This window comes from Meles meles, chromosome 7, assembly GCF_922984935.1.
Source record: "Meles meles chromosome 7, mMelMel3.1 paternal haplotype, whole genome shotgun sequence".
NCBI lineage: Eukaryota > Metazoa > Chordata > Mammalia > Carnivora > Mustelidae > Meles > Meles meles.
The window spans coordinates 90,259,804-90,272,931 of NC_060072.1; the positions used below are offsets into that span (position 1 = coordinate 90,259,804).

At 51.1% G+C, this 13,128-nt stretch overlaps 1 protein-coding gene across 1 annotated transcript; it reads left to right on the plus strand.

Annotated features, from left to right (window-relative positions):
• The first annotated feature begins 8,574 nt into the window (after positions 1-8,574).
• Positions 8,575-12,252, plus strand: IGFBP6 (insulin like growth factor binding protein 6). The gene is made up of 4 exons (XM_046012656.1): positions 8,575-8,992; positions 10,978-11,117; positions 11,304-11,423; positions 11,904-12,252. The coding sequence occupies exons 1-4, from the start codon at positions 8,662-8,664 to the stop codon at positions 12,024-12,026; spliced, it is 714 nt and encodes a 237-aa protein (XP_045868612.1). The 5' UTR covers positions 8,575-8,661; the 3' UTR covers positions 12,027-12,252.
• The last annotated feature ends 876 nt before the right edge of the window (positions 12,253-13,128 follow it).

The following is a 13,128-nucleotide window of genomic DNA, read 5'->3' on the forward strand; positions in this document are numbered from 1 at the left end:
GAATTTAAAGAGCATATTTGGTCAAGGGGTGGGTGGTTCTTGTAAGGTAATAATAGGGGTTATAGAACAAGTGGATTAAGAACCAAGGATTTGGACTTGATTCTGGAGTTCTTAGGGAGTCATTGAAGATTTCTAAGCAGAGGAATTATATGCTCTATTTTTCATTTCAGAAAGAATAGTCTGGGTACCGAGTAGGTAGTGTCTAAAAACAGGGCAATCCAAAAGAAGCTATTGGCTTGGTCCAGGTGAAAGACAATGAGAACCCCAAACCATCAGGATGCCCATAGAAATGGAAACACTTTCAGACCAGGTTGGGGGTGGGGTGGTACCTGGTTGGCTCAATCAGTTAAACATCTGACTCTTGATCTCAGCTCAGGTCTTGATCCTAGGGTCATAAGTTCAAGCCCACACTGGGCCACGCTGGGCATGGATCTACTTAAAAAAAAAAAAAAAAAAAAGACCAGATGGGAGAACGAACAGGAATATCAAAAGATATATCCAGGTAATTTCAAAAGAAGAAAGAGTGGAGGATGACTGGGAAATTGGGAAAGTGTTGAGACCATTGGCAAAATAGGAAATCTGAGGAATGGTTTGTGGGAGGACAGAATAAGAATGGTTTAGATGTATTGGGCTTGAAACAGGTACAGGTGCAAAATTCTATTAGGATCTTAGGTAATGTCTTCTGGTTTATTTCCCATATTTTTCTTCTGATGCCTAATGTTCTGATAGCCATGTTAACCACAGCAACATATTAAAGGCTCAGAATTTAACCACCAGCGCTCTGTGGAATGGCCCTTTTCCCAGTCAAAGTAATCGTGTTCTAAGAGGCCTTTTGGATATGGATTTGCCTGGTAGATGGTTCTAAGCAAAGACCTCCAGCCAACACTGCTGAAGGCAAGTAGGAGGCCGGAAACAATGAGGCAGGTCACAGAGGTTCAAGAGAGATCTGAGTTCAAACCCCTGCTCCAACACCTCTCTCTTTGAAGACTTGGTGTTTTCCTATAGGAAGAACAACGGGAATAATAACATCACCCACCTTATAAACTTACAGTAAGCATTAAATGTAAAGTACTAGCACAGTTCTCAGCATATAGAAAGCATTAGATTACATAAGCTGCTATTAGCATTATTATTATTAATTATTATCATTATCATTATCAGTAGCTCATGTGGACATCCTCTATGGACTGTGATCTCCTCGGAAGCAGGGACCATCTTACTTCTTTCTTTTTTTTTTTTTTTTAAGATTCTATTTATTTATTTGACAGACAGAGATCACAAGTAGGCAGAGAGGCAGGCAGAGAGAGAAGAGGAAGCAGGCTCCCTGCTGAGCAGAGAGCCCAATGGAGGGCTCGATCCCAGGACCCTGGGACCATGACCCGAGCTGAAGACAGAGGCTTTAACCCATTGAGCCACCCAGGTGCCCCATCTTACTTATTTTTGTATCCTTAGCTCAGGGCATAGGACATACAAAACTTTTACTTGTTTGTTTGTTTGGAAAATGAGATTAGGGGTGCCTGGGTAGCTCAGTCAGTTAAGTGTCTGCCTTTGGCTCAGGTCATGATCCCAGGGTTCCGGGATCCAGTCCTGTATCAGGATCCCTGCTCAGCGGGGTGTCTGCTTCTCTCTCTGCCCCTCCCCCTGACTTGTGCTCTCTCTTCCTCCCTCTACCTCTTTCTCTTTCTCTCTCTGACAAATAAATATATAAAATCTTTTTAAAAAAGAAACTGAGATTAAACCATTGCTATGATATGTATTTTAATAAGCCCTTTATTTTGCAATAATTTTAGATTTATTGCAAAGTTGCAAAGATAATATAGAGTTCCCCAATACCTCTCACCCAGTTCCTCCCACTGATATTATTTTACATGTCTATAGTATATTTGTCAAAACTAAGAAACCAACATTGGTAATCAATATAAACTAAATTCTGGATTTTATTTGGATTTTTAAAAAATATTTTATTTTTAACTAATCTCTACACTTAACATGGGCCTTGAACTCATGACCCCAAGATCAAGAGTTGCAGGCTCTACCAACGGAGCCAGCCAGGCACTCATTGCCCCCTGCCTTGTGAAAAGCTTATTTGGAAAAAAAAAAAAAAAGCTTATTTGGATTTGATCATTTTTCCACTGTTGTCCTCTTTCTGTTCTGATATTCAATCCAGGGTACCACATTGCTTTTATTGTCATCTCTCCCCAGTCTCCCCTGGTCTGAGGCAGTTTCTCAATCTTTCTTTGTTTTTCATAACCTTGACAGTCTTGAGGAAAACAGGCAAGGTATCCTCTAAACTGTCCTGCAATCTGGATTTGTCTGATATTCTTCTCATAGTTGGATTGGGGTATGGATTTATGGGAAAAAATTCATGGAGGTGAAGTGTTTCCCATGTCATCATATCAGGGGACACGTGAATGCCCATTTGAACAACTGTGGTGAGGTTAACCTTGATCACATGGTTAAGGTAGAGTTTGCTAGATGTCTTCCCTATGAAGTTACTATTTTTCCTTCCAGTACTGTATTCTTTTGCCCCCATCTCCCTCTTCTCTTGGAAAAACAACATCCTGTATTCTATTCTTTAGAAGCATGGTCACCAAGTCTAGCCCAAGGCAGGCGAGGTGTTAAGCTCTTGCCTTCTGGAGAGCAGAGTATCTACATACATTGGAAGTCTCCTGGAAGGGAAAATTTATCCTCTTGTCCCCATTTGTTTGTTTTTTGTTTGTTTGTTTATTCAACCACTTATTTATATCAGTGTTATGGACTAAACTGTATTCCTCAGAAGAAGAAATGTTGAAGTCCTAACTCCCAGTACTTCCGAGTATGACCTTATTTGGAAATAAGCACTTCACAGATTTAACCAGGTTCAGATCATTAGGACAGATCCCAATCCAATATGACTGGTATTTTTGTAAAAAGGGGAAATTTGGACAGATACACACGGAGGGAAGCCAACGTGAAGATGCCCATGTGATTCCAGAAGCAGAGATTAGCCTGATGCATCTTCGAGCCAGGGGTTGCCAAGAATAGACGGTTACCACTAAAAGCTAGGAAAAGGCAAGAAACGGTTCTACCCAGAGTCTCAGAAAGAACATGGCCCTGCTAGCACTTTGACTTTGGGCTTCTAACCTCCAGAACCATGAAACCATAAATTTCTGTTGTTGTTGTTGTTTTAAGATTTTATTGATTTATTTGACAGAGATCTCAAGTAGGCAGAGAGGCAGGCAGAGAGAGAGGAGGAAGCAGGCTCCCTTCTGAGCAGAGAGCCCGAAGTGGGGCTCGATCCCAGGACCCTGGGATCATGACCTGAGCCGAAAGCAGAGGATTTAACCCACTGAGCCACCCAGGCGCCCCAATTTCTGTTGTTTTGAAACACCCAATCTATGGTACTTTGTTATAGCAGCCTTAGCAAATGGATATGATCCGTATGCACTTGCATATTGATTTTATACCTTATTTAATCCAAAATTGTATCATTTAATGGTTGCATAAAATTTTTTCAGCTTTGACCTTTGAGAGTCCTTTCAGGTTGGTTCTTACATCTCTTTAATATATTCCCATCTTTTTGTTTTTTTGAGCACTTCCTTACTTTCTTACATACAAGGTGTTCTAGTTCATCTTGTATTTCCTATACCAGGCCTAGAACCAGCTATTTCTCGAAGGAGTTTTGCTTCCTTTTGTTGGAGAATGGTAGTTAGAGACCAAGATCTGGGTGCTAGCTGTGCTCACTGCTATTGCAGTGCCATTGCTTCTTGGCCCACTCAGTGAACGGAGTTAGATAATATATATGCTAAATCCTGTAGATACACATATCTAGAGTTGCTTCTGTATTCACCCATCTGTATATATATTAAGTGAAACATGAGTTCATACTGGGTCTCTGAGTCCTAACCAAACATCAAAGGATACATTCCAGCCTGTCCCTCTTACCTACCTGTGACTTCTCCCACCAACAGTGAGAAATCTGGTTTTCCAGGGTGCCTGGGTGGCTCAGTGAGTTAAAGCCCCTGCCTTCAGCTCAAGTCATGATCCCAGGGTCCTGAGATAGAGCCCGGCATCGGGCTCTCTGCTCAGCGGGGAGCCTGCTTCTCCCTCTCTCTCTGCCTGCTTCTCTGCCTACTTGTGATATCTGTCTGTCAAATAAATAAATAAAATCTTAAAAAAAAAAAAAAAAAAGGAAATCTGGCTTCCCAATATCCATAACTTACTTGTTCAACCCAAGTATACATGAAAGCAGTTTCAAAAATTTGTAACCTATAAGCCCATGAGAAACTTTATCAACTTGAGCACAGTGTTCATGTAGATTACGCTGTACCTTTTATCTTTATCCTTATAGTTCCCAGGCAAAACCCTGAGGTTTTTAAAGATATTACTTATTTACTTGAGAGAGAGCACAAGAACAAGAGAGAGAGAACACAGAGGGAGAGGGGGACAGAGAAGCAGGGAGCAGAGAGCCCAATGCGGATCCCAGGACCCCAGGATCATGACCTGAGCCAAAGGCAGATGCTTAACCAACTGAGCTACCCAGGCGCCCCCAAAACACTGTTTTCTAAAGTTACTTAGGTCAGCACCTTTTTGCCCCTCACCCCCTTCAGTGTGTTTATGTCATAGACCTATAAAACAGTTAGATTTATTTGCAACAGTCTACATTCTACCCCAGAATACCATAGCATCCCTGTTGTTTTTTAAAGTACTTGTGAAGTATGTCTTAGATGGACAGATATAAATCTTAAGCTCTCTGAGAGCATAATTTCTCCCTATTTGTGTCCATATAACCTATTTACATCCACATAAATAGATGCTCTGTGAATCTATTGAATTTACTTTTATTCATTTAATTGCAAAGAAGTAAATCTCAGATCCCCAGTTGCTGCTCCTTGTCCACTAATGATTCCCAGTTCCCAAACTGGCTGGCTGACTCCAGCCCAGTCTAGAAAAATGCCATGCTGTCCTCCCATCTCTTCTCCCAAATTCTAGTATAAAGTCGTATTCTCCAGAAAGCCCTCTTTAATTTATTCTCGGGCCAGGTTTCCCTCTCCTATTATACCCTGACCATCTTCTGGGCCTCTTAGACTCTTTGGCCTTTACCCTAAGAGCAAGGGGGAAAAAGAGGAAAAGAGAGAGGAGGGCTGAAGGGGTGGGAGGGCCAGGAGACCTCTTGGGGTGAGCTGGGCTAGCCCAGAAATTCAGGAACAATGGTAGAGCTTCCAGAAGAGGTACAATGCTCCTCCCTTCACCTCTCAGTGCCCTTTGCTCCCACCAAGAACACAACTTCTACTTGTATCAGATCCAAACTCCTTAAATGGTAGCTGGTGGCCCAGAGATGAAGAGGGTGTGGAACCCCTGTCCTCAAAGTACTCCAAATCCAACCAGAAAAGTAGGACTCAAGAAAAGATAAACAAAAAGTTAAGACAAGAACACAATGATGCAGATGAAATAAAAGGAAGGCAGAGAGCTGGCCCAGCCACTGAGGAAGAGGTGATGGAATTTGGTGTATATTAAAGGGAATGAGGGTTCTATCCCTGGGAGCTGAAAGCGTAGAGTCCAGAGGAAGAAATCACCTCTGAGCATCAAATAGGCCGCACATCCGCTTCCCCTAATCTCTGTCTAGGCCCAGAGGTGGGAGACCACCAAGGGGGTTTTGGGGAGGGTGACCCAGCCAACAGGCTGAACCAGCCAGTGCTTTCAAGTTCACTGTCTGCAGGGCTGTGGATGGTAGATGGGAGCACAGGTCTTTTTTTTTTTTGACAGAGGCAGAGAGGCAGGCAGAGGGAGAGAGGGAAGCAGGCTCCACGCGGAGCAGAGAGCCAGATGATGCCGATCAGATGCGGGGCTCTATCTCAGGACCCTGGGATCATGACCCGAGCCGAAGGCAGAGGCTTAACTCACTGAGCCACCCAGGCTCATTGGGAGCACAGGTCTTATGCGGGTGGAAGGGAGGGGACCTGGCATTTCAGCGGAGGTGTTCTGAGGAGGAGAGAGTCACGTGAGTAGGACCGGGAGCTGCAGGACCAACAGGAAGGCTGTGTGGGAGAGAGACTGCAGGGACCAGAGGCTGGAGGCCAGCTGAGGTTATCGCAGCAGTTCCCATCCAGCCCACACCAGACTTGGGCCATGTCCTGATGTGGTCACTGATCCACATCCCCAGGTCTTTCCGTCTGGGAAATGGGCCATCACTTGTCTTTCCTCAGACTCAAAGCTCGAAGGGTCTAGGCAAGCCCTTTCCTTCACCCCTTGTTCTCGAAAGGAAGCCAGCCCCTGGGGTGTCAGGGATTTGGACAGACAGGCTGTGAGTGTGAGAGACACAGTGCACAAGGGAGCCAAAGAAGAGAGCATCCCAGGCAAGAGAAGGAGGAGGTCCAGCCGCGTTTACTTCTGGAAAAGCCTGTTTTCACAGCCCTGGCAAAGCTTTCAGCTAACTCTTCTGTCACAAGGAGGCTCGAGTCCCACAGGTCTGCCCCTTGGCCCATGCTCCATCCTGAGCACTTGGCAGGTCCTGCGGTTCCCACTGTTTCCGGGGCTGCGGTAAAGGGCATCCCAGAGGGAGGAAAAAGCTGAGTCCCAGAGTCTCAGTCTGCAAGGAATAGACTGGTTAGACTCCAACACCCACACAGTGCAGTTCTGGGCGTCCATGCTGGAGGGCTGGGGGAAAGGGCAGTGTGGTGTCCCCGGTGTGGTGGTGGTCCTGGACTGGGCGTCCTGCTCACCGGGCAGGGAGGGAGAAGCTGGGCAGGTGGGAGCAGTAAACAGGGCAAATCTCTTGTAGGGGTGGTGGTGATGCGGGAGGGAGGATGGGGAGTCTGAGAAGGGAGTACTGAGAAGGACGGGCGGATGGGAAAGGCTCCCACGTACTGGGCTCTCCTGCAATATAACCCACAAAGGAGAAGCATGACCATTTAAAAAGTCACACTGGGATCCTGCAAAGATCCCAAACTTCCTTTGGACTTCCTGTCGGATGCAGGAGCAACAAGCTGGAGCCCATCCGCAGGGCAAAATAAACAGTGATAAGGGTTTGGGGACAGGACAGAGCTCTCCACCCTGGGCTCACAGCTTGGGGCAGGAGGTCACAGAGTCTCCGCAGAGTGGAGAAGAGCTTCCTCCTCCCAGTCCCCCAACTCTCTTCCTCCCTGCCTGTCTCATCTGCCTCAGTGTCTCACAGCTACTACAAGACACTGCTCCCCCAATTCATGTTCTAGGGTCCCAGGGTAGCCAGGGCAGGGGGTGGAGTGGTGCTGGGAGTGAAGTTCTTTTTTTTTTTGTATTTGCGTCAAAGTTCCGGAAGCCCTTGCTGACATTGTTGCTTGGGGGCCCAGAGTTTTAAACTTAAGTCACCGGCCTGAGCCCTTGTTTTAGGAAAGAATGAGATGGCTCTTGTTGCATAATCCTGAGCAGGGCGGGCCAAGAGAAGCGGTCCTTCTTCCTGCCTCTTGCCTCTAGGAAGGCAGGCTCAGCTAGGAGGGCTGGGGATGGGCGGGGCACTGCCCTGGAGAGGGGAGGTGGGTGTGAGGGGCTGGTAGACAGTGTAGTGAAGGCAGAAATACCCTGACGGGTCCCGTCCAGCGCCCCCTGGGCATAACAAAACCCGACACTGAATCCAGACAACCCAGTGGCTGATACTGGGGGTGAAGGGGCAGACTCTAAGAAAGGAAAGGAATGGAAGCTAACCTGAAGGACAGAAGTTGGGGGGGGGGGCAGGGGCTCTGTCCACTGTTCTCTGTCCACTGTTCTCTGTCCACTGTTGCCAAGAACACCCAGAGTGTGGGTTCCTCTAACTTTTGCCCCACCCCCCTCCACCTCCATAATGTCAGTGGGCCAATCCCCCACCACAACCCTGTCCCTACTTGCCGGGTGTTCAGTTCAGCTATTCTCACTCTTGCACACCAGAATATTCTGGTGGCCCCACCACAATCCTAGGGTTAAAGCCTGTACATTCAAAGTGTGCCTCCCCACCCTTTCCCCACCTCTCCCCTTGTTCCCCTCAACCCCTTCTACCACCTTCACCCAGTCTGACCCCCTGACCCCCCATTTTCCCATAGGAACATCTCAAACGTTGCTCTTCCTCTGCTCTTCCTCAGGCTACTTTCTCCCCTCAGCAGTGGGTTTTCCCAAGACCCCATTATCCATCATCTCTGGCCTTTTGTCTTCTCCCTTTGCACACATTTCTCCTGTGACTCCCACACACCATCCCTTCCCCCTTCCTTTCAGACAGTAGGCCCCTCACTCCCCCCCAGAGTCCCTAGGCCCCTTAATCCCCCATGCATACACACGAACAGGACTCCAGGTTTTTCCGCTTCATCCCAACTCCCGTCCTCTCTTTCTTCCACCCCTCCCCACCCTCTAGTGCCTCCAGCCAGCTGTCCAGCTCCCAAATTCCGGCCATGAGTCCCGGGAACAAAGCAAGAAAAATCGGAGTAATTTGGGAAGTAAACAGAAACTGGGAAGGGAGGGGGGAGAGGAAAGTGGGGAGGACCCAGGTGGGGGGGGGGGGGCCCTCTCCAGTCCCACCCAGTTTAGGGAATGCCCCTGCCTTCTCCCCCACCCCCCCTTCACCTGGCTCTTAAAGGGCCCGGCCCCTGACCGGCGGCTACTTAAGGCAGAGGGGCGGCGGCGGGCAGCAGCTGCGCTTCGAGGGCTCTGGGAGGAGTGGACCGGGCAAAAATCCTGACCATGACCCCCCACAGGCTGCTGCTGCCCCTGCTGCTGCTAACTCTGCTGTTCGCTGCCCGCTCAGGAGCCGCCTTGGCACGGTGCCCAGGCTGCGGGCAGGGGGTGCAGGCGGGTTGTCCGGGGGCTTGCGTGGAGGAGGAGGATGGGGGGCCGCCGGCGGAGGCCTGTACGGAAGCTGGGGGCTGTCTCAGGAGGGAGGGGCAGCAGTGCGGGGTCTACACCCCCAACTGCGTCCCAGGACTGCAGTGCCACCCGCCCGAGGAAGAGGAGGCGCCTTTGCGGGCGCTGCTGCTGGGCCGCGGCCGCTGCCGCCGGGCGCGCGGGCCCCCGGGTGAGTCGGCGCCCCGCCCCTGCCCCGCCCCGCCCACATGAGCCCCGCAAAGCCGCGGGCAGGATCCTGGAGAGCAGGGACCTGCCAGCCTCTGGGTTCTGTCAGTGATGCTGCTTCTTCCTAGCCCCGGGCGGGGGGTGGGAAGGTGGGTGACACGTTTGGGGGGTAAAGGGACAAGGGCGGGAAGCAGCTAGAAGGTTGGGATGTGGCCACAGCCTCTGGGGACAAAGCAGGGAAATGTCTGAGCTCTTAACCCCCCCCCTCATTTATTTTCTCTTGAAGGGAAAGGTGAGCATGGAGGGGTTTAGGGCCATGCCATATGCCACAGCATCCCTGCTCCTTCCCTCAACCCCCCCACCTCCATCCCCCACTCCCCGCTGGAGAAAGGACCCAGAGGTTCCCAGCTTCCATTTGGAGGAGAGAAGGGAATCCAGACTCCAAAATCCTGCACACACTGAGAAATAGCTCCCCCCTTCTCCCCTTAATATCAGGGTGTCCAAAGCACCTGAGCATGGGCTCTAGAACAGAAGATGACCCAAACCCAGAATTGTTTCAGACTAGACTAGGGTCAGAGGGCAGGCTCTGGGGGCCTCAAGAGAAGGGGAAAGAGGTGGGAAAAGAAGGAATCTGCCAAATCAGGGTTATGATTTAAAGCTGCTCAGAACCCTCCACCCACCCTACCCCACCCTACCCCAGGGAGGAAAATAGAAGTCTGAGTCATTGGGTGGGTGGGACAGAAGTGAGTCAGAATCCAAAAGATGGGGGGCAGCAAGGACAGGGGAGGGCAGGAAATGAAAGCAGTTCCCCCACCCCAGGGGCATCGGAGCTCCTGGTTTCTTTCAGGAAGGGATGAGAAGTTAACTGGGAGTTTCTTTCAGTCCAAATGCCCGTGTCCGGGCTGCTAGGGGTCCTCATAGAAAGGGTTGTCTAGGTGGGTCGGAGAAGGTAGTGGGAGCATGGTTGTGGTAGGGTGCTAAATGGAGGGAATGAGGGGCAAGGTCTGAGAAGGGTGGAGGAAGAAGGATCAGAATCAGGATTGCAGAGGGACTGGCTCTTGGGCTGCCGGTATAAGGCAGGTGGGAGCAACTATGTAGGCTTGAGGACTGGGTACTTCAGCAGAGCTTGTCTTTGGGCACAGAGAGGAAGAGCTGATCCCTTTGGGGCCATAATATCTAATTTTACAGCTGGGACAAGTTCCAAGCACTGCATACTCCCCTCCCTGCCTTTCCTCACCCTGACATCCTGGTGGTCCCAATGTATTTCCTCACCCCCTCCCATCCTGAGTTTTCCTAGGCTCCCCAGACACCATGTATGACACTTTCTCCAGAGCCAAGAACAGCCTGAAGGTTAGAAGCCCCTCATTCCCTGCATCTTTGCAACCTGTCTTCTGCCTGTCCTGGTCAAGGGCTGAATTGTACCTCCTCCTGGGACCCCTGGGGTTGAGGTGGGTTGAGATATGGGGGACCAGAAGGGAGAGGCCCCCACTGCAGTGCCCCATAAGTAACCATGTCTAAAGCCTGGGAGGGATGGGCTGAGTCACAGCAGGTTCACACCTGGGACACACATTCCACTTGGGTCCCTGCTAACCCCCTCCCACAGCCCTTGCTCTGCTGCCTCATCTCCCTGGCTTGGTGCACCCCCTGCTGGCTTCTGGGGGGAACAGCCAGGTCTTTTCACCCCAAGCCCAAGGCCTCCCAATATATTTGTACTTAGACTCTGTGTTTGCTTTCCAAAGTGCTTCTGCCTTAAGACTAGTCTGGACATATTGTCAGGAGAGGTAATATCACTCTTTGTCAGAGAGAGAAACTGAGGCCAGAAGAAGGTACAGGTGGAGGCAAGTTCTAACTGCCCTCATTCCCACTGCTTTGAAAGATCTCTTCTCCCACTTCAGGGAGTCAGGGTGAGCAAGGCTCTCTTCCATTTGGTTCTGGTCTTTGACTCCCAATTTCTGGACTCTTCCTCCCTGGTTCCTCTTGTGGCTGTAGGAGAGAATCCTAAGGAGAGCAAACCCCAAGCAGGGACCACTCGTCCCCAGGACATGAACCGCAGAGACCAACAGAGGAATCCAGGGGCCTCTACCACTGCGGGCCGGCCCAGTCCTGGGGGTGTCCAAGACACCGAGATGGTGCGTTTGTGACTGGCGGAGAGCCGGAGGGGTGGGGAGCCCTGGACACTCCCATCACAGGCTGTCCCCTTGGGCGTGGAGAGTTTTCCCATTTGCACGTCCTGGGAGCCCAGCTGGGGGAGCCAGGGATGGCATGGTGGAGCTACGCTGGGCTGGTTCAGAGCTGCCTGCTCTCCCTCCTCCCAGGGCCCGTGCCGCAGACATCTGGACTCAGTGCTCCAGCAACTACAGACTGAGGTGTACCGAGGGGCTCACACCCTCTACGTGCCTAACTGTGACCATCGGGGCTTCTACCGGAAGCGGCAGGTGAGGCCCCTTGTCTCCTCTCTGCCCCTTGGTCCAGCAGCACAAGGTGCCTACCAGGGAGGGGGTGAGGGGTGCTTACAAAGGGCATTAAGGAGACTGTCCCTGCCTTTAAGATCTCCCCACTTTAGGACCCACACAAACACAGGGAACAGCCACATGCTATAGTAATGGAGCCCGACTGCCTGACTCAGGAATGCCTAAGTCCCGGGCTCCATCAATCTGGCGAGAGAGCTCTGGTCACCTAGGGGCCCAGGGGCTGTGAACTCACAGGGAGAATTTGCATTTCTAAGCCGTCCCTAGTGCTGATGCCCCAGGCTGGTTTGGGAACAGCACCTTGACAACTATGGTTCAGGCCTGGAATAGGGCCAGTTTAGTGGGTGGAGAAGAGTAGAGCAAGAGGCTCTGTCCCCATGGGCCCTCCCGTCCCTCCTGCCGGAGCCTGACCGTGGCCCCTCTGATCCTCTGTGCCTCTCTCCCCAGTGCCGCTCCTCCCAGGGGCAGCGCCGAGGTCCCTGCTGGTGTGTGGATCGGATGGGCCAGCCCCTGTCGGGGTCCCCGGATGGTGATGGAAGCTCCTCTTGCCCCCCTGGGAGCAGCGGCTAAGACTGGAGGGATGGGGTGGGAGATGCAGCAGGGCCCCTGGAAGGAGCATGGGGCTGCCATCTTGGGTCATTTGTTGAGCGATGAGTAACTCAGGAGCCCTGAACCCCATACTCCTCCTTCAGGCCCTACCCCCACTGTCCCCCCTCACCCCTGGACCCCACACACGGGAAGATTGTTAGAGTGGGCTTTGGGTGTGAATAAAGCTGTGTTGGGGGTCTCTGGCCTACGTCTCTGTGTCTCTACCTCTCACGCATATGGAGCCCCAGCCCTTCTTTCTCCCACCTTCCGGCCACTGGCGGAGGTTTCCAACCCTCAAGCCTCTCCCAGCTACCCACCAGGGAGTGGGAGCAGGACAGACAAGGAGGCCATGGCCTTTGTCTCAGTTTCTAACACTAATATTTGGACACAAGGGGAGAGGGGAGAGAAAGGATTAATAGTTAATCCCCAGCAGGAATCCAACAAAGAGGAACTCTCGAAACACTTACCTTTCGGTAACATCCTACTTAAAAGGGAAGGAAAGTCTTACTTATCCAGCCCCTCCCATGGGCCAGACCCTGGACTGCGTGCCTCTCTGTGGACTGCCTCACTGTGTGCTTACAATAACCTTGTGAGGTAGGGACTTTTGCCCCTGTTTTTACAGAGGAGGAAACTGTGGCTTCCAATATTTGGGTCACTTGCCTGAAGTTACACAGCTGGTAAATGGAGATTTAAATCTTGTTCTTCCGTCTGTGACAATGCCTGGCGTTCCCTAGGCCCAGAATAAGTGTTTGTTCTGCGTCCTCTCTGCCCACAAGCTAACCCCAGCAGGTGTAGAGAAGAGCTACCGCTTGGGAGCCCTGACACCAGCCCTTCCTGGAGGGGCCACAGCATCACCTTTGTCACAGGTGGCACCCCATCATAACATGAATCACACGCATACGAGATGCCTTATCGCACAGTCTAAGGGAGCCGAGCTCACTGTTACCTGAAGAGCCTGCAGGCTGCTGGGAAGGCTAGCCCCCCTCCCCACACACAGAGATGCAAAGCCACTGTTCTAGCTGGAGGCGTGGCTCCCTCAGCTGGACATCTGGGTGGTGGCTTGGGCCGCTGGGGGTGGACCATG

What these genes read in the sequence shown, in the direction of transcription:
- IGFBP6 (XM_046012656.1), top strand. Translation starts at nt 8,662, where the DNA reads ATGACCCCCCACAGGCTGCTGCTGCCCCTGCTGCTGCTAACTCTGCTG. An exon ending in CCGGGCGCGCGGGCCCCCGG is followed by an intron (nt 8,993 to 10,977) that starts GTGAGTCGGCGC and finishes TTGTGGCTGTAG; the next exon opens with GAGAGAATCCTAAGGAGAGC. An exon ending in GTGTCCAAGACACCGAGATG is followed by an intron (nt 11,118 to 11,303) that starts GTGCGTTTGTGA and finishes CCCTCCTCCCAG; the next exon opens with GGCCCGTGCCGCAGACATCT.